At 38.5% G+C, this 22,972-nt stretch overlaps 2 protein-coding genes across 2 annotated transcripts; one reads left to right on the forward strand and one right to left on the reverse strand.

Moving 5' to 3' along the window:
- Nucleotides 1–264: 264 nt before the first annotated feature.
- Nucleotides 265–6,737, reverse strand: LOC128736340 (uncharacterized). The gene is made up of 4 exons (XM_053830817.1): nucleotides 6,547–6,737; nucleotides 783–881; nucleotides 657–710; nucleotides 265–598 (listed from the first exon to the last, which is right to left on the reverse strand). Exons 1-4 carry the CDS (start codon nucleotides 6,735–6,737, stop codon nucleotides 265–267), a joined length of 678 nt encoding a protein of 225 aa, XP_053686792.1.
- Nucleotides 6,738–8,033: 1,296 nt separating this feature from the next.
- LOC128735062 (uncharacterized) lies at nucleotides 8,034–22,932 on the forward strand. Its single transcript, XM_053829538.1, has 4 exons — nucleotides 8,034–8,383; nucleotides 20,513–20,678; nucleotides 22,488–22,677; nucleotides 22,737–22,932. Exons 1-4 carry the CDS (start codon nucleotides 8,320–8,322, stop codon nucleotides 22,872–22,874), a joined length of 558 nt encoding a protein of 185 aa, XP_053685513.1. The 5' UTR covers nucleotides 8,034–8,319; the 3' UTR covers nucleotides 22,875–22,932.
- Nucleotides 22,933–22,972: the final 40 nt, after the last annotated feature.

The following is a 22,972-nucleotide window of genomic DNA, read 5'->3' on the forward strand; positions in this document are numbered from 1 at the left end:
ATAAACAAGTGGAACAAGTACTTTATTACGTCGATTTTGAAAACAAGCACAATACTTAATTTCTGTAATGTGTTCTGTAATACTCATTTTATAACTTGCTGATAGATAATAGTTCATGCTAATCAATTAACTTTAAAATAATGTTCGTAAGAAGATAAATTAAGTATACCCGTAACTATTAAATCAAGTTTCCTCTTTTGAGTTATCGACATCGTTTTTAATTTCGTGGTGCGGTTGACAAAATGATCCAAAGTGATTGATACTCTAGCTCACACTAATTGCATTTCCTCTGGAAATAGTTGGACGCCCATCTGGTCCGATTCCAAATCCATTCGAGTAAGAGATAGAAATTTCTCTGTCCCCTGGTAGATCGTACGTTTGGCTTCCTGCAAATGTGGCCGACCCCGAAAGCCCACCGGGTCCTACATTGAAGCCTTGCGAGGCGGAATTGGCTGCGGAAGCTCCAAAAGATCCCAGTGGACCACCACTTTCAAAGGACTGCGCGTTTGCGTTCGCCGCACTGCCACCAAAACCGTTTTGTCCAAACCCTTGGTTGAACGCGTTAGCGTTAGCGTTGGCGCTGGAGAAGTCGAAGCCCCTACCAATTGAAATAAAGCTCATTAAACAGTCTTCAAACATGTAACAAAATTACTTACCCAACGTTTTGAGTGAAGGTATTAGTATTGGCATTTGTTCCAGACAGCCCGAAACTGCAATAAAAATGATAGATATTTTAAGTTTAGGATTTTAGATCGTGTTAATTATCACTAACGATAACGTACCCTGGTTGAGATCCCCAACCAGCCGCTTGTGCTCCTGCCAAGGCTTCAGCCTGGTCACGTCCTGTTTTGACAGCTGCATTAACTGCTGTAAGACCAAAACTGGAAAAAATACACTTAAAAGAGTTATTTTCGTGGAAATATATCATTAACAAACTTGAATTGTCGTTTTTGCCTAAAAGCTGCTGGATTTAGAACAAACGTTACGGCTTTGTTCACAGGTTTTTGTACTTCAAAGTGTTGATTATCATTCGCAAGCCCAGCTGAAATCAATGTATACACATGAAACTATGCAACAATCAAAACTTAAACTTGTCCCTACCTATACTTGCACATGTTAACAATTGAAATAAATTAAGAAACACAAATGATATCTTCAACATCTTACAAATCTCAATACGCATGTTCACTAGAGGCAGTCCCATTATTAACTGCTGGCATTCAGAAAAGTGTATAATTCCGAAGATAAGTATGCATTAATTTATGCTAGTTTGCTAAGCCATTCGCAGGCTAAAATAGGAAGTAATAAATTGGAAGGTTTCTGTTTGTTTGCCGTCATTTTTGAATCTTTCCGTGTGAATCACCGAGTGTACGCAACCATAAAACAGGTTCGAAAGTATTTTTTTTTTTCAAACGAATATCGGCGATACAGATTGTCGATTGTTGAACGATGATTTCACTGGTCAGTAAAATAAGAGAAAGAAATCCCAGCTCGCTGAAGTATTTTTTTTTCTTTTGGGTATTTTTATTGGATGCAAATTTTTGTAGGACTTTGTGAATCGAATAAACTGCATAACAGAGTTTGAGTATCACTATTTTATTATCGCTCCTATAAAAAACTTTCCGCTGAAACTGGAACTTTTTCGTGAATTTTGCATAACGTCCAAAATGTAAATTTAACGATAGCTTTTGTGATAGCTTATGTTCTCCGGGTTTTAGACATTGTTCCTTACATGGCGAGAAAAATAAACCATATTTTATGGCAAACTCTCAAATAAAATTATTAAAATATCAATTTCAAAATTATCGTATGGGAACTGTGGGTAAGGCGAACAGGGTGGGTAAGACGGACAGATGGTTGATTCTACCCGTTAAGCATTAAAATTCGTAAATGTTTTGACGGGCATCCAACCACCTTGCTATCTCATGATGTCTGAACCTTTTCATCATCATTTATAACTTTCCAATTTTGATAAAGTACAGAAAAATTAAAATTGGAAATGATTCTGCGTCTGGATGTAACTTTTTTCCATCGAAATTAAGCTTTTTGAATGGTTTAATTCCAAAATGTTGCCTATAGATAGCATGAAGTATTTCGATTTAATACCTTTTCAAGTAACGTTTGCATTGAAATAATACGTAATTTCATTTGCGTATGAAAAATTGTGAACACTTTAAAAAAATGTATAATGATGGGGTGAAATGGACAACTGCTAGTGTGGGTAAAATGGTCAGTGAACATATAATAATAAAATTGTTGATTTTGCTTCTTAGTGATGTCTCAAGCATATAAATGAAAATTTAACCGCCAAACGTGAACTCCAAACAAATTAGCAGCGGCCAGATATGAAACAGTTTTTGGAATGCTTGTTCATATTGCCGCTGCCAAACAATTTTCTATTGACTGCCTCTAGTGGGAGAAGGAGGACTGCCTCCTTTATTTTTTGCACGCTACACCACCATTTTTTACGTATTCAATTTGTTAAGGGTCAAAAATAATAATATGCTCTCAGTTGGGGCGATTTACAATACCTGTCCATCTTACCCCCACACATTGTCCTTTTCACCCGCAGCACTAAAAAGTTCGCTTTTTTGGACCATTTTTAATACTCAAAATACACATTGAAAAACATTTTTTTGCTAAATATTTCACTAGCTACTTTTGAAAACAATATATTGAACTGAAGTAAACTATTATATTAGCTGTACTTCTTAACCTGTCCGTCTTACCCACAGTTCCCCTATACGTTTAGGCCAAAGGGTTTCAAAATTCCATAAAACTTATGTACTTATGAACAAAGATAATATTTTAAAATCTCGAAGAACTTTTCTGGGTAATGAAGGCAACTTTTCATAACGTTTCTTTCTCCTCCATGCTCGCTATCCTCCAATAATCACGGTACTCCTCTGACCGATTATAAAAAATAAGCCATTAAAATAGTAAATGCTAGTTGGTTGGTATTGCTTACAAACCATCTTGTGTTACCGCCCTATACTCAAATTTTAAACAAACTGTCAGACAAAAGGTTGAGTTATGCCGCAGATTGCTCATTTAAATAGAATAAAAGTCATTGCTAACACTTCCACTACATTTTGCAGCATATGGGAAGGTTGTGTTTATCATATGGAAATTTAGTATTGGTATATATTCTATATTCTGCACATATATTTTGAGTGTAGCGGTACCAGCCGGAATACGAGTAACCTTGATGAAGATAGGGTTCCCAACCACGGAGGTAGCCAAGGTTGTATGTTGACAGGGAAGGAGAGCTCTTGCGAACTTCGTTGGTCCTCCAGAGAAACAGGGGGTTGGTGCCGCAGACCTTACAAGCCGCCACTACGAGAAGCTATTAGGCAATGAACGTGGAACAAAGACAAAGATATTCGGACTGGAATAATCGGAACAGACCCATATGACGTAAAAGGACTATGGATTGAAAACTCGGGAAGTGGAACTGCCAATCTCTCAAGTTCCAAGGGAGCACTCGCTTGAAAGTTGACTCCACTAACTGGCTTCCATAGTGATGGACGAGATGCGGAAACGTGTGATTAGGTGGTGACCAATCAAATGGGGTATAGTGAACTTGAGTTGAGTACACTATCTATTGTCCGCGTGCTTGGAAATAGTCGAAAGTTAACGGCCGATGGTGTGCTTGTTGCGGTGAACAAGAAACTGAAATCAAAAGTGATCGAAGATGATCAATGGAGCAGTATTGAACAGGTGTGAGTGTGTATCGAGCTCGAAAATAGCAAACTTTTCCTATGCAGATTTTACATTCCGCTCGATCGAGTTCGCGACGATGCTCTGATCGATGTTCACTCCCGGTAGTTTCTGTCGGCGATCGGTTTGACAATCGTAACGGACAAGGTTATTGTTATAGGAGATTTCAACCGACCAGGACTTCTGTGGCAACCATCCAGCAATGGTTTTCTCCATCCGGATCCCAATTACTCCACCGCACACCTCGGAGCATGCCGGCTTCTCGATTGTTATAGCTCTACCACATTGAGACAGATCAATCACGTGTCCAGCGAAAACAATTGCAGTCTAGATCTCTGCTTCGTCAGCGTACAGGATGTTGCCCCAATGATTTCGCTTGCTCCGCCACCTCTGGTTAAGCTTGTAAGATACCACCCTGCACTCATCCTAGCCCTCCACGACCATCATTCTAATCAAATGGTAATCATCCCTGTTTCGTATGACTTTCGAAATGCTGATCACCGAAGTATTACCAAATACTTTGTCTATCGACTATCGACTGGATAGGTGTTCTTGACGGAAACAATGGTGTTGTCGGCATTAACTCTTTCACATATAATTGGGCATGTAATGAATCGTCATGACCTGAGATAGTACATTCGCTAAACAGTAAACCTTGGTTGACCCGCGAGCTTCGCATGCTGAAGATGGATAAAAGGGCTGCGCTTAGGACACATGATACCTCTCCAACTGCTCAGCGGGAAGAATGGGGAAGGGAAATGGTATTAATACGAGTGGAAACTGGTGTGCGTCGCGGCTTTTGCCAAATACAATGGGTGTTTCCGTCGCAAACAGAAACCGCCGGAAACAAGCCATTAATCCGGGTTATACCACAGCAAATAATACCGCCAAGAACTCCAGGATCGATATTGTTTGGTCACAAGCCGAAAGAAAGCTGAACGACCAGGAATGAAAACTCCTTTCGAGTTCGACCACGAAATTTAACAGCAAAGCGGAGATAAAATTGCAGGGTAACATCGCTGTGGTTAAATCTCGATGATGACTCTTGACGATCGAAGTGGCCTCGGCCACTGTAGTTAAATAACACGGGATATCGTGTTCTTCCCGTCATGGCAGAATCGACAGCTAGACTACCGATTACACCGATGTTTTAGTTGCAGGTGGCAGTTAAACTGCCCATATCGGGGCTTTCGCTGCTCGTACTACGGAAGGCGGATGGTACTGGGTCTTGGTCTTTACCATAGAACAGATGGCAAACAAACGATTCTATCGCGCTGCGCCGAATGCTGACCGGCACGCAGGCTACACTGGGATACAGATGCGCTGCTCTTCTGCGCAGGGATGGTTCGATCACTTTGACTCAATTTTGATTCATTTGATAGTACCGTCTCAGCCGAGCAAAATTTGACAAAATGAAACCTTGAACATTTGTAGAACTAGTTATTATCTACAATTTTGCGGAATAAAGTTTTGCTGTATCTTTTGTAGTTACGTCGCTACAATGCTAGTAACTCTTTAGTGATTAAATGAACGTTCATTTAGTTACTAAAGAAGTACTAGCATTGTAGAACCGTTAATACAAAAGATAGAGCAAAACTTTATTCTGCAAAATTGTAGATAATAACTAGTTCTACAAATGTTCCAGGTTTCATTTTGTCAAATTTTGCTCGGATGAGACGGTATTGTCAAATGAATCAAAATTGAGTCAAGCTGATCGATCCATCCCTGCTTCTGCATCTGTGGAATAAAGTCCAAGAATAAAAGGTCCCTCGAGGACCTATTCGAGGGATATTAGCCATTTTACACACAGCCTTAAATTTCCTACACCACCATTAATCTATCGTTACACATTTTAAAAATTGTTTATGTTTATTTTTACCTTTTGTTTCTTGTATATCAGCACTGTTAATTTCTACAATCTTTTTATTCACATCTGTTTCTTTGTTACCTTGAATACCTTGGTTGTATTCCTAATGGTATCTGAGGCAACCCCGTAGGGGGGACCCCTCCGTCTAAAAGACGGGGAGGGTTATCACACTTGCAGAGGAATCTTCTGATTGTATTAGAAAAGGCCTTTCCCGAGAGAGTTACCCGTCCGTGAGCGAAGCGTCCGTCCCGGTCGCGATGCAACCGACTTGGAGGGATATCATTCACGTCGTTGATAGCTGGCTCAAACCTGTTTAGTTATGTCAGTGAGAGCTTTTCCAAGTGAGTGACCCGTCCGTCCATCGCAAAGCGACAGACTTGGAGGGATATCACCCACTCAGTAGACAGTTTACTCAGGTCGTTTTAGATATGACCGAACAAGCATTCCCGTGTCAGTGACCGCTCCACCCGAAGTTTTGGTTACACTTACTCCAAGTTTCGCTCCCTTACGCTGCGTGAGCATAACATAAGATTGAACGCTGTATGCAAGACAACCAGTTGGGAATGCTTTAGACGACACCTGCAGAAAATTCAACGTAATCCGAAAGTGAAACCGAAAACTTTTTGGGAGCATTCTCCTGTTTCTCACATGCTATATTGCGGAAAGCTTAGCGGATCGTGCTCTTTCGTGCGTTTCGTGCATTTTCGGCCTCAATTGGAATCCCACAAGGCAGTCATTTGGGATCGTTAATCTTTCTGCTGTACTTCAATGATGTACTTAAAGGATCTCATTTATCCTACGCCGATGATCTAAAGATTTACCTGAGGAACTGCTCCAAGTTCGAGGCAATTCGATTTCAACGAGAGCTTGACATCTTTATGGATTGGTGTAACTTGAACTGCATGCTCGCTTGAATCCTGAAAAATGTTCCATTATTTCTTTCGTCCAAATGCGCCAACCTGTAATAATTAACTACAAGCTCGATGGTACTGAAATCCAACGTGTCGACCGGGTGAATAATCTCGGCGTTATCTAGTTTTCGTTTAGACGACACATTTCCTACATTGTGGATTCTAGAAATCAAGGATTCTTCTTCCGCATCGCTAAAGGCTTCACCAACGTGTATTGTCTCAAAGCACTGCTCACTCATCCTTACTACTTTCGAATACGGTTCCATTGTTTGGCATCTGTATTACCAAAACTGGATGGCCAGGATTGAGTCGATTGAACGTCGCTTCTTACGTTTAGCGCTTCGTCATCTACCTTGGCGAGATCCGTTCCGATTACCGAGTTATGAGCGTCGATACCGACTGATCCATTTGAAGATGCTTCAGGTGCGAAGGTACGTCGCAAGAGCTTTGCTTGCTGCTGATATGCTGCAGGGAAGAATCCTCTGCTTGTCCTGTTTTGGATGCTGATTGTTTTGGGAACGATTATTCTAAACTTACGGTCCAGGGCACTGTAGAATGACGCAATGCTGCGAATACCATTTTAACGCACAGTGCTAAGACCGGAGTACAGCGAGTATTCAATAAAATTGCTGCTGTCTTTGAATTTAATTTGTCACGGGATACGTTTGACACGTGTCACGAAATTTTTTGTATTTTACTCTATAAATGACGTTTGAGAAAATTTGAGTATATTTGTAACTTTTTTGGCTGTGTGATTGTTATTAGTTTAAGAAACTTTACCATCATTAGCACAACTGTAGTTTATTGATGTTGACTTAATAAATAAATAAATAAATAAATAAATAAATAAATAAATAAATAAATAAATAAATAAATAAATAAATAAATAAATAAATAAATAAATAAATAAATAAATAAATAAATAAATAAATAAATAAATAAATAAATAAATAAATATGTATACGGTTTCAACAATTGCCCTCTGAAAGAAATGAATCCAATGTTGCTTAGCTAAAAGACAATCTTTTTAGCAAATTGAAACCGAATCCTCTTAGCAGTAAATATAATCTCAGGTTGTTATTACAATCCTTTTCTATTTACAATGTTTTCAAAATACGTTATCAGCTGCTATAGTTGAATATAACAATCATACAGTATACTGAAGGTTTATTATTCGGCAAATCGTTTCAAATATAGGCGTTGAAATGTATGCTATAAACAATCAGGAAAGTCATTGGTTATAAGAAATAAATTTATATAGGTATGACCGCACGTAAACAACCGGTCCATCTCAAGGCACTTTTGTTTGTACAAATGAGCGGATTTTGCGGATGAAATTGGGGCCGGCAGCAGCCCCTCTATCAGCGAGGCATACCACTCTCGGCAAGGTCAGAATGTTTGTTTTGCGTATGCAACTCAATGCGATAAGGTAAAGAACCTTTTCGGTTTTCGATGAATTTCATTAGACAAACCAGAAAGCTTTGAGCTTTGAGATCATGCGTCTACACTATCGCTTGGTCTGCGTTGTTTTGTGATTTACATAAAGTTATATATATTTTGTATTGAACTTCTTAGCGTTTTTGTTTTCCTGCGGAACTGCCGACGGATGCTGCGAAAGATTATAAAGGCAAACAAAGTCTTTATCAAGTGAAAAACCTGGAATTCAAGTTTCAATGGTAGAAGGTCTGCCTATACTCTACGCCAAACATCGTAAGGTCGAATCTCAGTTTGGTTTTGGCTGTGACAGTGACCGGGTGGAAGTATCATCAAATCGCGATTTAGTGCTGTCTCGCTGGAGTGTAGTGGATCGACTGCAGTAAAATGAAAGTTCTCATTTGTGTTTCGGTATTATTGCTGGTGGTTGCCGTTAGTGGGCACAGTGAAGGTAGATAAAAAAATATTTAATACAAACTTGAAAAGTAAAGCGCCGTTAAATTATCGAGACCGTTCACGTTACAATGTTGTGGTTATTCAAATTAATTGTTCAACTAGATTCAACTTTCGGCAAAGAAAGATTTTATTTTCCGTTTATTTTGGCAAAATACTACGTATCGCCATTTTTAAAATATGAACCTATCTTCATATTTCAAAAATGGCGTTACGTATTATTTTGCCAAAATTTACCGACTTAAACTAATGTAACATTGAAGTTGCAATTTAGTGTGAAGCCTTCATATTTTGATAATTTCCTTTTTATTTTATTTTATTTATTTTATTTATATGGATATTTTTTATATATTTATATAAAACTACTACTGTTTGGTTATTAATCGATAACCATTTTTGCAATTGAAACAATCATATTTGGCGTTCCGTAAGAGCAATGAATTTGGATTTGGTCGTTAACATGACGAACTGAGAGCCCACAATTTGCTAATTATATTTAAGGTCATTTGTGTTATACGTTTATACCCGGCAGACACAATCAGTGACCATTTATATGTTAAGCTTATTAGGAAACTGCTACGATTTCAGATATTAATTCCATATGTTCAGTCCTTGGTACCTGTATTCTATTGTCTAATATTATGTATTCTAAATCGTACAAACTCTTTTGTTTTGCACAATTTCGAATAGAGCATACTCGTATAATTAAATTCATCGTTTGCATGTTTTGCGATTGAGAAATAATTAGTATGTATGTAACATGCCACAACTATTAAGTTTATTCGTTTTGTGAAACACCACCAACGTTTGTTATGATGCTTTTATAGACAATAATATATACAAATGTGTAATCTGATAAGCTTTAAAAGCGTCAAGAGGACGATCAATGAAGCAGCCGTTCACACCACATCGTTTGGGGTTTTCCCCTGGAAGCTAGTAGTTTTGTCGTCTAGTGACTAGTTGTGGTTAGCCCCGGAAGAAGTGGACCGTGTAAAGCACACCTCGGCACCACAGCCGATCAATTAATGCAGTTTGACGATTGATATCAGATCGTTCGTGCCTTTCTTTGTTCATCAACACTTATGCTGGAAAACGTGAATTCGCACAAACCGGTTTTACGTTTTGTGATGGGATTTACCAGCGTCATTATCAATGCTTCTTCACGCGATCAATTTGGCCAGCTTGAAGAGCATGCGGCGATAAAAACATACATCCATGCAGGCAGCAATCCCATGAGATGAGCTATTCCAGTATAGTCTTAGCTTATTAGTGCACCAACTGGAATTCGAGTTGATTGGGACTAAAATCTATTAATGGATAGACAAATGCACTATTTTAAAAGCAATAATTTATCAGTTTGTTCTTCGCATATGTGTTGATGTTGAGATGGACTTCGCCCTCACTCGATATACTATAAATCTAGAGCGTAAAAATTAAATTTATACTTTTAAAATTGGTCAATACTACTATACCTAAGATGAAACTTTCAGGAATCGTTTAGAATGTTCATTTCAAAAAATACAAACAAATACGTCCTAGTAAATTTATTTTAAAATTAAAACTATTTGTTCTCAAAATAACCGTTTAAAGAGTAACTGATATTACCGCTAATAGCTCACTTCTCAGTTTTTGAATAATTTTTGAAAATTTTATTGTTATCTTAGCATTTAAAATTACCACAAAATAATCTAATGAAATACGATCCTCAGTACAGCAAAAATCCGCCGAATGTTTGCCATTTGGTTCAAGAAACCACTCTTCAAATTTAAGCTTTTAGATCGGAGAATGAGCTAGATTTTCTGCTTTTCAAAATTTCTTGTTATTTCCATCATTTCATTTAAGGGGTTATCTACAGCTGAAAGGCCTTTTTCTGTATTTTTCTAGAATTGAAGAATCTAGAATTTCCAGAATCTCAGACCCAAAAATATCTATTTTCGGCAGAAGTTTTCACTTAAATCATCCATAAAATGACAAATACTAATCGGTGAGGAAAAATCTTCGAATAATTTTTAAAAATATTTTTAGAATGCTTGTGTTAAAATTTGAAATGTATCAGTTCAGAAATTTTCAAGAAATCTTGCTCACCGAATTTGAAACCATAGGCGTAGTTTTGAGAAACATGCCCTGACGTATCGTTGCAAGTGTGCGTGTATCTTCGTAAACACTTGACGGATTGGCATGACATTTTCTGTTCGTATATTTGGTCGGAGTAAATTAGACCGGACCAAGCCGCAAAATTTAAAAGAAAAATGAGTTGATGACAGCAAACGATCAAGAATTTTCTAAGCTACATTTTACTTTATTCAGACTACATAAAACAGGCAAACAGACAGAGTTATGAGATGATTTCGAACGATTGATTGCTATAAACCATACAGAGCAGCATACTTTGAACGCGTTTTTCTCGAAATCAGAGTTTTGTCACTTGGTTCGGCCTGACTTAACACCTACCATTTAAACATATGCACAAGATGATCATAAATTAAATACAAAATCCAATTTTCGAGCATCTCCTCTAACCAGCGCAAATATGTAGAGATATATCGCCTTACACGTTTCTTAAATCCAGTCAAAATGATTTCCCATAGTGTAGATAGCAGATTTGATATATTCATGCCAACGTGGTGTTAAAATATTGATCATTGTAATATTGATTTTGATTCTCAATCGGAATTATAAAACTTTGTTTCTAAACTAACTTTTGTAACCTTTTTTTGTGAGGCACAAATCTTCCACATGATTGTGAGGAACGTGCTGCTCGAGCCAACGATGCTGATACCTGAACTTTTTAACCTTGTTTTGACACTTTTAAAAGGTTTGCCTACTTGATTTCAAGTAAAGTTAATCAAAAATTGTTTACAGGCTCGCAGTATCTGCATGGCTATGATACAACTTGGCTCAAATTTTTTCGTCTCTGCTGAGAAAGATTATTTAAATGATTATTTAAATACTTGATTGTTTAAATACTTGAATATTTAAATACTTGGTTTGGATTAATTGATTTGGGTTCATCTCTGCTGCAGCATTGAAGTCACTTTGCAGCTGAGCACTATAAAGCGCCTCCATTGATTAGAAACGAAAAGAAGACATTTGGTACTTATTTCATTTCGAAAGGTTTTATGCGGTTTATTACAAGAAAACTTTGAAATATAAAGATTTGTATTGAGCACAGAAAAATGTTTAAACCATTCATAACATTGCTTTCATTTTGAATCTAAGGTAGTATCTAGGGGAAATATGTATAACGTGCCCCGGCGGGGCAAAATGCCCCACCTGCTTTTTTCGTAAATTAGCACAAATTAAAATGTAATATTAACGAGTAACCCAAGCAATTGATGGACCCACCCTACTATGCAAGTTTGACAGTTGTCACTTACTGTAAAACAAAAACAAAAATAAATTTCATTTCGAGCAGCTCACGATCTAACTTTTCGGTTCGTTCTCGTAAGCTTTTTAAGTGTTATAATCTGTAAGGAACTGGTTGCTGTGTTTCAGTTGTGTGAAGTGACGTTCTAAAAAGTTATCTCCGGTGGAAAAACGGTAAGAAACGCTGAATTTGCTTCAGTATTTATAATTTTTCATAACAAGTCAAACTCGGTCATAATGCCCCACTTGTGGTGGTGTAATGTGCCCCATTGATACTGCGAATGTGTAAACATACCTTTTTTGTATGTTCTAGATGGCACGGAAACCAAAACCAGAACCCAGACACCGATTGTGGAAAATCGAAAACATGTCTCAAGCCATATCCGCAGTTCACAATGGTTTGTCAAAAAATCAGGCTGCAAATATGTACGGTATTCCAAAGCGTACACTGAGGCGGTATTTGGAAAAAACGGAAGATCCAAAACAGATTACGCTGCCACCGCTAGGAAGTTTTGCCACAGTTTTTTCGCCACAACAGGAGGAGGAGCTGGCCACGTATGCAATCCAAATGAGTGAATGCTTTCACGGTTTATCGTCTAGAGAGATGCGCAGCTTGGCATATCAAATGGCTGAGAAAAATGAAATCCAGCACCCGTTTGACAAACGATGTAAGTTAGCGGGACAAGATTGGCTGAAAAGTTTTCTGCGACGCCATAAAACACTTACTCTCCGTACACCGGAAAATACGTCACTCGCACGGGCCAAAGGCTTTAACAGAAAAACCACTACTCAGTTCGCCGATCTCTTAGAACGTATTTACGCTCAGCATGCTTACCCACCAAGCAGGATATGGAATGTTGATGAGACCGGTGTCAGCACGGTATGTGAAGTTATTATCATTGTTGAACATTTGTTGCCTTAATTTTTTTATTTTAGGTTCAGACACGGAATATTAAAGTGATGGCAAAAAAGGGCCAACATCAAGTTGGTAGACTTGTATCGGCAGAAAGAGGTGTCAATACGACTATAACGATGGCCATGTCGGCATCTGGCCAATTTTTGCCACCATTATTCATTTTTCCGCGTCAACGAATGAATGATGCGTTGAAGGTGGGTGCTCCACCCGAATCGATTTTTGCAAGTAACCCCAATGGTTGGAGTACCATGGACACCTTTTCACGTTGGTTTGATCATTTTCTGTTGTTTGCCCATCCGACAGCTGAGGATCCGGTACTCCTTATTTTGGACGGCCACTCGAGCCACACGAAAAATTTGGAAGTGTTGGAGAAGGCAATAGCTAACCATGTTCGTGTCCTATCCATTCCTCCTCACACATCCCATAAAACTCAGCCACTAGACGTTTCGTTCATGGGACCGTTCAAAGCGTACTACTCAAAAGCTTTGGATTCATTTATGAAACGAAACAACGGCAACCCTATTACGGTTTATAATGTTGCTGCAATAGTTAATGAAGCCTACACTGAAGCTGCTACTATCTCCGTGGCTCGAAATGGTTTTCGGAAAACTGGCATATATCCGTTCAGCCGATATGTGTTTTCAGATAACGATTTTGCCTCCTCTGACTTTTTAAAACATTCCAACGATGATAATAATAATGTTTCTTCCTTGAATACTGAAGCCACTAGTACTGCAGCATATCCACACTTCAGCCTGGATCAAAATCAGCCTTTCAATCTTCAGCAACTTTCATGCAACGATACTGCTCTTGCCATCGATGCTACCACTATAGAGCCATGTAGTGTTTCAGAAGACATGACTACGGATTTAAGTACATTTTATTTTGTAGATGAAAACGGTAACCTCACATCACTCGTCGTACAAGAAACCGATGATGATAATCCTATTTCCTCATGTATCGAGGAAACAGCTTTAGAGCCTCCAAACTTCACAGATTCATCAATGCTTCATCAAAGTGACACAAATTTAACCAGTCTTTTTAAAAATAACGAACAACCAAAAGAGGATCCACAGCCGTCATCGTCAAACGTGTTTTATCAAACCTCCAGGATAAATAACAGCCATAAGCAAAAATTATCCGATATCCAGGAAAACGTCACTCCATCTGAACATGTTGCCCAGCCAAAACGCCGTCGATGGGATCGCGATTTTTTAAAAGAATTGAATCGCTCTGGAAATTTCGATACTCCGCCGCCAATTCATAATCTCAAACCAGACCCACATGCACATAAACAAAAGAAACGTAACAGCAATAGAAAGAAGGACGAATGTGCAGACTTAACGTCTTCCCCATATCGGAAGCAGCTTAAACAAGCTCATGCATCCAAGGATATAAAAAGCATCAAGAAAAGACCTAACCGTAAACCCCATTCTAAAACAGAGGGTAAATTAGAAGATATCATCTGCCCTACTTGTGGTTGGTTATTCAGCAACTCAATAAACGGAGATGGATGGCAAAAATGTATTACATGTAGTGAATGGTTTCACACTCATTGTCAGAATTCTGATGAATCTATGAATTGTTTTCTTTGTTGTTAATCTGCTTACATATATTTTATGAAAATCGCTAAATTTGTTATTTCTGTAATAAATAAAACTGACCCTGTTTTCCTATAAGTAATATTTTTTAGATGTTTTCAATATACAGCAAACCCCTCAGTAAGACTGCTATTAGGGACTCGCGCTGCTGACTATCTAGCCAGTAGCGGTTCTCGGGAAGGTTATCCATCTGACTGCCACCATTAAGAACGGAAGGAAAAAAGTGCAGAATTGTCTCTCTACGTGGCGCTAGCATATATGTTATCTTCTTATACAGGCTGTATCTTGCGCTGCTGACTATTTAGCAAGTTGCGGTCTTCGCAAAGGTTATTCATATTATTGATACTTCTAAGAAGGAATGGAAAAAAGTGCAGAATTGTCTCTCTACGTGGCGCTTGCATATATGTTATCTTCTTATACAGGCTGTATCTTGCGCTGCTGGCTATCTAGCAAGTTACGGTCTTCGGGAAGGTTATTCATCTGACTGCCACCATTAAGAACGGAAGGAAAAAAGTGCAAAATTGTCTCTCTACGTGGCGCTAGCATATATGTTATCTTCTTATACAGGCTGTATCTTGCGCTGCTGACTATTTAGCAAGTTGCGGTCTTCGCAAAGGTTATTCATATTATTGATACTTCTAAGAAGGAATGGAAAAAAGTGCAGAATTGTCTCTCTACGTGGCGCTTGCATATATGTTATCTTCTTATACAGGCTGTATCTTGCGCTGCTGGCTATCTAGCAAGTTACGGTCTTCGGGAAGGTTATTCATCTGACTGCCACCATTAAGAACGGAAGGAAAAAAGTGCAGAATTGTCTCTCTACGTGGCGCTAGCATATATGTTATCTTCTTATACAGGCTGTATCTTGCGCTGCTGACTATTTAGCAAGTTGCGGTCTTCGCAAAGGTTATTCATATTATTGATACTTCTAAGAAGGAATGGAAAAAAGTGCAGAATTGTCTCTCTACGTGGCGCTTGCATATATGTTATCTTCTTATACAGGCTGTATCTTGTGCTGCTGGCTATCTAGCAAGTTACGGTCTTCGGGAAGGTTATTCATCTGACTGCCACCATTAAGAACGGAAGGAAAAAAGTGCAGAATTGTCCCTCTACGTGGCGCTAGCATATATGTTATCTTCTTATACAGGCTGTATCTTGCGCTGCTGACTATCTAGCAAGTTGTGGTCTTCGGAAAGGTTATTCATTTGATTGCCACCTTCAAGAAGGGATGGAAAAAACTGCAGAATTGTCTCACTACTACAAAACTATGACAAATCACGAACTTCAACGCTCAATTTTTTTTCTCACTGATTGCAAAAAAATCGTGGCAATCTACTATCTATTAATGACCATAGAATCTCACCAACTCACTTATTTCATGGGTCTCAGTCACGTGCATATATTTCCAGCTAGTTTCCAAACATTCTCAACGATTCATGAAAAAATATATAAGACAATTGCAATTTTCTTTTAAAGTTTTTGTCACCCATCCTCCGCCTTTGGCTTGCCTTGAAAAATCGGGGGGCAAAAAAATAATTGGTTGAATATAAGTCAATTTTTTTTATTAAATCAATTGTCTGTGAGCTCTACAGCCAAAAGGACTCGTGAAATGGCTGTAAGAAGTATTAACGCTTAACATGAACAGAAATGGAAATTCAAACATGGAATTTTTGAAAATCGGCAAAAAATTTCTTTCGATTTTTTTGTTTCTTTTAGTAGGTTTTTGCATAGAAAATAATAACGGACATGTGAAAAGCAAGAACAGATTTGGTTGTCACGTTTAATGTTTAGGTAAAAATGCTTATAATACATTTTTTTCGTCAATTAAAAGAACCTCCTTGTTCTTTTTTCATCCCCAATTTCTCAGATGCCCAAAACTTCATAAAAATGGCCTAATCATAGAAAATTGATGCATTTTTATCACTTATTTCCTTTTACTAATTTAGCTGGCTCGTAATGCAGTATTTTTTTTGTTTCTTGCTAGTTTAATGCTAGCAGTAAAAAAGTTCTAAAGCTCAGATACAGCCTGTATAAGTATATTACATATACGCTAGCGCCACGTAATGAGACAATTCTCCTTTTTTTCCATCCCTTCTTGAAGGTGGCAGTCATATGAGTAACCTTCCCGAAGATCGCAACTTGCTAGATAGTCAGCAGCGCGAGATACAGGTTTCATAAAAAGATTGCATATACGCTAGCGCCACGCAGTGAGATGATTCTGCACTTCTTTCCATACCATCTTAAAGGTGGCAGTCATGTGAATAACCTTCTTGAAGACCGCAACGTTCTATGCAGTCAAGATAACGAGTTATTCCATGTTGGTACCAATTAAGTCAAATCCCATATGCTTCGTAGACTCCAATAATGACGTTCGACCGCCTTAATGGAATCACTCGGGATCACCGTCCTTAATAAAAACGTTCTTAATCGAAACCGCCTTATTCGGGGACTGCTGTGTAGTTTTTTATATAAAACAAATCTAGTTTCGGTCGAATGGGGCATATTACCCAGTCTGCATGGGGCATTTTATACCGCAGCTAGGGCATTTTGCCCGGCATAGTTGAAGAACCTAAAATTTAGACGTCGTTAATAAATAATTCGTAGCACTTTTATTCTGCAATACCAACTAATCTAAATAGTTGCAATAGACTTTCAGCTTAAAAACTAACAATTATACGTAGTTTACATGTTACTCGTTGGAAGTATGACTAAGATATATCCATTTATTCTTAGGGGGGGCACATTATACACTTTTCCCCTATAGGTATTATGAAATCTAAAAAGTTGCGTTATGTGAAGTAAAGCAACGTCTTAGATGCTGTCAAATGGATTGAATGGCTCAAATATGCAATCCAACCTGAATAATGGTTTATAAACAAAAAATCTGCACAAATTTCAGTGTAACTGCAAATATGATATTAACAGAAAATTGACCTGTCTTCCATTAGGTAAAATTATATTCTTTAAAGGAAAAAGTCTACGCATTTTATGCATTTTCGGGTGCGACAAGCTAATTGCTGCGCATTTTAGGCTTGCTAACCATTTGTATTTACTAAAGTTTTGACTTCTCAAAAACATCCTCAATCGGTCGGCATTGTGGTAAGTTTGCTGGATTCTTAACTTTAGCCACGAAGAGATGTTTTTGTTGAACAAGAAAAAGAACCTATATTTTGTCCATATTGAGTAATATACCTATATAGAAATCCATCGAATAAGGCGAACAGGTGGTCCACCGCGATTTCTCAACTGTCCATTGGGTTAAAGGCTACTGCGGTAAGCTTAATGATCTTACAGTAATTCCCCGAATAAGGTGGAGGGTGGTGTTGTACGCCCATGGCGATTTGTTAGTTGTCCATTAATCAATAAAGTTGATTTTTGATATTTTCTTAGTATTTAGTATAACCACAGAAAAACAGACATAACTCTTGGAAGATAAATCAACAAAAATCATCGAACCTCACATTTAGCCTGACCACCAGCACCATCTATGATAGGCATTCCCAAATATCAAATAGCAACAGGAGTATCCCTCGAAGTAGCAAGTATTTTTTATGGAAAATTCCCCTTCTTTCGTCAAAAAGCGCCATTTTGACCAAAACGAAGACATTCCCAACTAAGCCCAAATTTGCTATGACGGTTTAATCGGTACGAAGAATGAAAAACGAATGTTATGTCTGTTTGTCTGTGGTATAACCTAATCAACTACCGAAAATTAACTTTATTGATTCATGGACAGCTGAGATATCGCAGTGGGCGTACCGTACCACCCACCGTCTTGTTCAGGGGACTGCTGTATTTTGTGGTAGGCATCGATGCACAGTAGTCCAAAAGGGCGAAAAGCGGAACTTTATTTCCATGCGTCTTTTGCTTTAATTTTAGCAATGTAGTGTCTTCGGAGCTTCTGTACAGACATAATTTCTTCACCAAAGCTGCTTACTTTTGGATTTTCTACAGATTTGCCGAAGAAACTATGTCTGGATTTCCTTACACAAAAAAAATTAGGGTACTTAATCCAATAGTTGTGGTAGTACCAATAGTTGCGCTACCATTCATTATTAATGCATATTTTCGTCACCGTAGCATTTTAGATAAAACAATTACATTCATTATATAAAACCGGTTTTTAGAAGTATTGGTAGTTAGACTACACCATTTAAAATTAAAGCATTATTTGCTAAAATGCCAATTTGCCAAAATCCAACGCGCAGTTGGAGCGCACAACTACAGGCGCTCATCTATAGTTTTGCTACGATGTTTTATCACTTAGCAACCTAGCAATGTATATGGAATACCACCACAATTAAAGGAACATCAAACTTAATTAAGGAAACATTAGCGCAACTGTTGGTACAATATAATTGAACCGGAAAATTCATTTTTTCTTTATAAAGCTTCTCGTACAACGAAAGCAATTGTCTTGCCTTGTGACAAATACCTTGTATATGATAAATCTATATCCCACAAGCATTAATTGAAGCATATACCTCAATAGACAAGCAAAATGAAGTTATATTGTGCTTAGTAGCGCAACTAATGGATCATCTACCCTAGTTTTGTAATTTTTGTTAAAGTAAACCATGATTAATTTTTGACACATTCAAAGTATGGGGGATATTCATATAAACAAAAGTTTCGAAGACACTATATTGCTTAAATGAATACAAAAGACGCTAGGAAAAATGTGACACGTTTCACGTTCTTGGTCTACTGTGCAATGGCTATACACAGTTCATGAGGTGCTCATACCCATACATAGAGCCCTTTGAGGTGCGGTCCGCGAACTGCTGCGAGGATTGTAGATGGGAATTCTAGGATAATTTAATTAATGACTATGACTATCGGGACATCCAGTTTAATCTTCATGCTTTCTGGTATGAATATTATGGCGAGTTCAATTTAATGGACAAAGTAGTTTAAATCCCCCCTCAAACAAAGCCAGGTGAGTCTTAGGAAATCATGTTATCCTGAGGAATGGAAAGAAGTTTACGGCCCGCAGTTTTCATGGGCTGATCTGATTTGGCACTACTACTGAGGGCACTACTGAGCTAGAAAGTTGCAATCTTGTGTCCTAATTCGGTACTACATGGTCATGGCTAATAAAACCACTGACACTTAGGAACTTAGGCTCCATCCTTGGTATGAAATGACGTGGGCTAAAGAAAAGACGCCATGGCGCATGAAGTCGCTTGTCAGTCGAGCGTTATGAAACGTCTCCATCGATTGGAAATAGAAAATGGACGCATGGTATGTCATTACCATTCCTTTTTTCGGCTATTTATGGGCTACTGTGCATTAATTAGAACCAAGGTTATTTTCCCATTTTTGGCCATATTTGAATCAATCTTTGCGTCATCAAATATTTATAGTTACACTTTTTGCATAAAGAAATGTACACAAACAAATTACCAGGCCATTCCCAGGTAATATTTTGATTTTAATTACCGTCTTTTATTACTTGGAATTGTCTTGTTACTTAGAATTGCTTTTATTATACTTGGTTAGAAAAAATTGATTTTTTGATGCAGTAGTTTAAGAGATCTGGCGTTTTAAAAAGTGGAATAATGCATGGAATCATGCTAAATATGTTAATTTAAACTGTTACGTTTCTACTTGCTGGGAGCCGGGGTCTCTTGCCGTATTAAGAATTCCTATCCACTGTACTCGGTTCTGGGCTACTCGTCGCCATTTCGTTGAGTGTCTCGGCTTCAACCTGATCGAGCCATCTAGCACGTTGGGCCTCTCTATTCCTGGTGCCGGTAGAGTTCGTGAAGAGAACGGATTTCACTGCACAGTCAGCCGGCTTCCTTGCGACGTGGCCGGCCCACCGTAGTCTCCCTACTTTCGCCAGGTGTACAATGGGAATCTTCCCAAGTAGTGCCTGTAACTCGTGATACATACGCCTGCACCTCTCTCCGCGATCCGTTTGTACCTCATCAAAAATAATCCGTAACACCTTTCGTTCGAATATGGCAAGTGCACGTGTCTTCCGTAAGCAAAGTTTCAAAGTTTAAATTCCAAGAAAAAATTAAACGTTATTTTTAACGTTAGTTAATTTTTTATTATCTTTGCATTATTGTGTCGTTCATTCTGATATTTAAACGTCCAGAAAAATAATCGAAACTGTCAGACAGCTTCGAAGGTAATCATATCATATATCTCAATTGACGGCAAACCCCTTATTGATCTCTAAAATCTATTGAAAAAAAAATCCATTGATTAATAGAGTATAAAAATATCGTTTTAGATGTAGCATTGAAAGCAAAAACGAACGATGCCGCGTTTGAGGAAGTGCTTGTCGAATCATCTCTGAACGTGCGGAATTCCAATTTGGCAGCACGGCGGCCAGCGAGAAGTTTAATGGACTTGTTGATGTCCCCGAGTCACTCCCGGCCAAAGCGACAATTTGGAGGGTAAGTAACAATTTTGTGGAGTTATTCAATATAGTCTCAGTTATCAATAGTTAAGCCAGTGATGACCAAACTGTGGCCCGCGGGCCGCATGCGACCCTTCGTGGTGATTCGTGTGGCCCGCGGACTGATTTGAGGGATGGGGGACTTATGAATAATTTTTTTGATGGTACAGGGGTCACTCAGTTCAGTCGTAATACCTGGTGTATATTGTAGATCTGATTGCTTTCCGGTTTAAATCTTGTGGTGATTTCTAAAAATCGGCTTTTGCTGCCGCCTATTTTACATTTTGTTATGCGCAAGAATGGCCAGAGGTCATTGCGGCCCGCGTACTCATGGGGCAATCTGTTTTGGCCCGCACCACGCCTATGTCTGGGCACCACTGAGTTAAATTGTCAACTAATTTAATGGGAATCATTAATAAATGTGAGTATTACTGCTTGAATGAACATTTTGAAATCCAGAATATGATAGAAGTGGCATATGATATTGGTTTCTGAAACATTTTTTCTCCACTTCGCGGAGCCGGTAAGATTATCTTTTATTCGAGTTTTGGTTTAGATAATTATTTAAATGTGTGCCTCCCAGTTGGCCTCGAGGTATGATGCTGGCCTAATAAGCCAGTCGTCGTATGTTGGAATCTCGGCTGGGAGAGGGTGTTGCAAAGTTGCAATCAATAGGATCGTAGCAACTGGCCCTGCAATTATCCTGTAATCTAACAGTTGGCTGCAAAGTCTGTCGTAGAAAAAACAGAAAGTCAATTATTTAAATGTTGTTTGAATAACACATAACTTATTGAATTCTTAAGAACAATAAGCGTGTAGTTAGATTAAGAAAATAAACCGGATCTGCAACAAATTCCTTGCGATACTGACGAAGAAAGAGGTTCAACCCAATTCAATTACATTAATCATGCAACAGAGAATTTTGAAAGGTCTATACCTATTCAAATTCAGTTTTACGACGAATAAATCAACTAATCGAACACCATTGTTTTTTCTTGGTCTTCATGTGTCCGAGTTTTCCCCATTTTGGACCTAAAATAGCATGGCTATCCAGACGAAAGAGATAAAAATAAACAGAATTTTAAGAATACGTAATCGAATGTAAATTTCGAGACAAAAATAAAACTGGGATAGAATCAATCATGGAAAAATAAGACAAAATTAGTGTATTATTTGAAAATGGAATTGAATTTAAATGAATCCGTGGCGTTATACTATAACATAATACAAGAACAATATTAGAATCGAAAATTTATAAAAATCGTTAAATCTAATTATAGCCCCCGTCCATGTGATGATTTTAGCCGCAAGATTGATGGCAACTGAATTGCGATGGGGTCCCCAATTGGTCGCATTTGAGCAGACGGTGTTGGCAACTGTCCGAACTGTTTAGCATTCCGCCAAATGGTGTTTGATAAAAATTGATGAAATTCGAAATGGCACACCGGGCACACTTTTACGACCGATTCGACCCTGATACTGGCCGGGCTGGTCGCCGTGGTGCGCTGCAGTCAGTGCTCAGCGTGGGATCGGTTCGGCGATCCCCGGGTATTTCCATTTCCAAACAGCGCCAGCCAAAAGGAACACGAGACGAGCTTTAAGGCCTCATTAACATGATTGGGTGTACGTGCCCGGAATCTGCGATACTTTCCGGTTCAAAATTTGAATTAATGCGTGCAAATTGTAAACGGTTATCTTAATTTTGCTTAATTTGACACCTAATTTTTCAACCCTTTGCGGTTGGATGAATCTTTCTGAAAATAATCCTTCAGTTTGATGTTATAATTTTTACGCGGTTTCGTTACAGCTTCGGAGCAGCAAGTTCGAATGCGAATGCCAACGCTTTTAATCAACAATTTACACCACAAGGCTTCGGTGCTAGTGCTGCCAACGCCGGAGCTCAGTCGTTTTACAATCAAGGACCATTAGGAGGCTTTGGGGCTTCAGCAGCTAATTCAGCCTCGCAGGGATTCCAAGCTGGACCAGGAGGGCTCTCGGTATGATAAGGATTATTGTTATTATAAAATGCGAAATTAATATTACTTTTCCTTTTTAGGGCTCTGCCGGAATGTCCGGCAGTCAGTCGTACCATCTACCTGGCAATCGAGATGTTAGTTTATCGTACACTGGAGGTTTCTCGGTGGCCGATGGCAGGCCAAGTGTTTCGCAAGGTAACTCAATTAGCTTTACTTAATTAGCGTGAAGACGGGAAAATATCAGCCGTTTCAGGATATGTTAAAATATATGGAAATTTATTCACTAAAGTGTGTTTTATTGCGTGTTAATCCGAAA

Source organism: Sabethes cyaneus, chromosome 2, assembly GCF_943734655.1.
Source record: "Sabethes cyaneus chromosome 2, idSabCyanKW18_F2, whole genome shotgun sequence".
NCBI lineage: Eukaryota > Metazoa > Arthropoda > Insecta > Diptera > Culicidae > Sabethes > Sabethes cyaneus.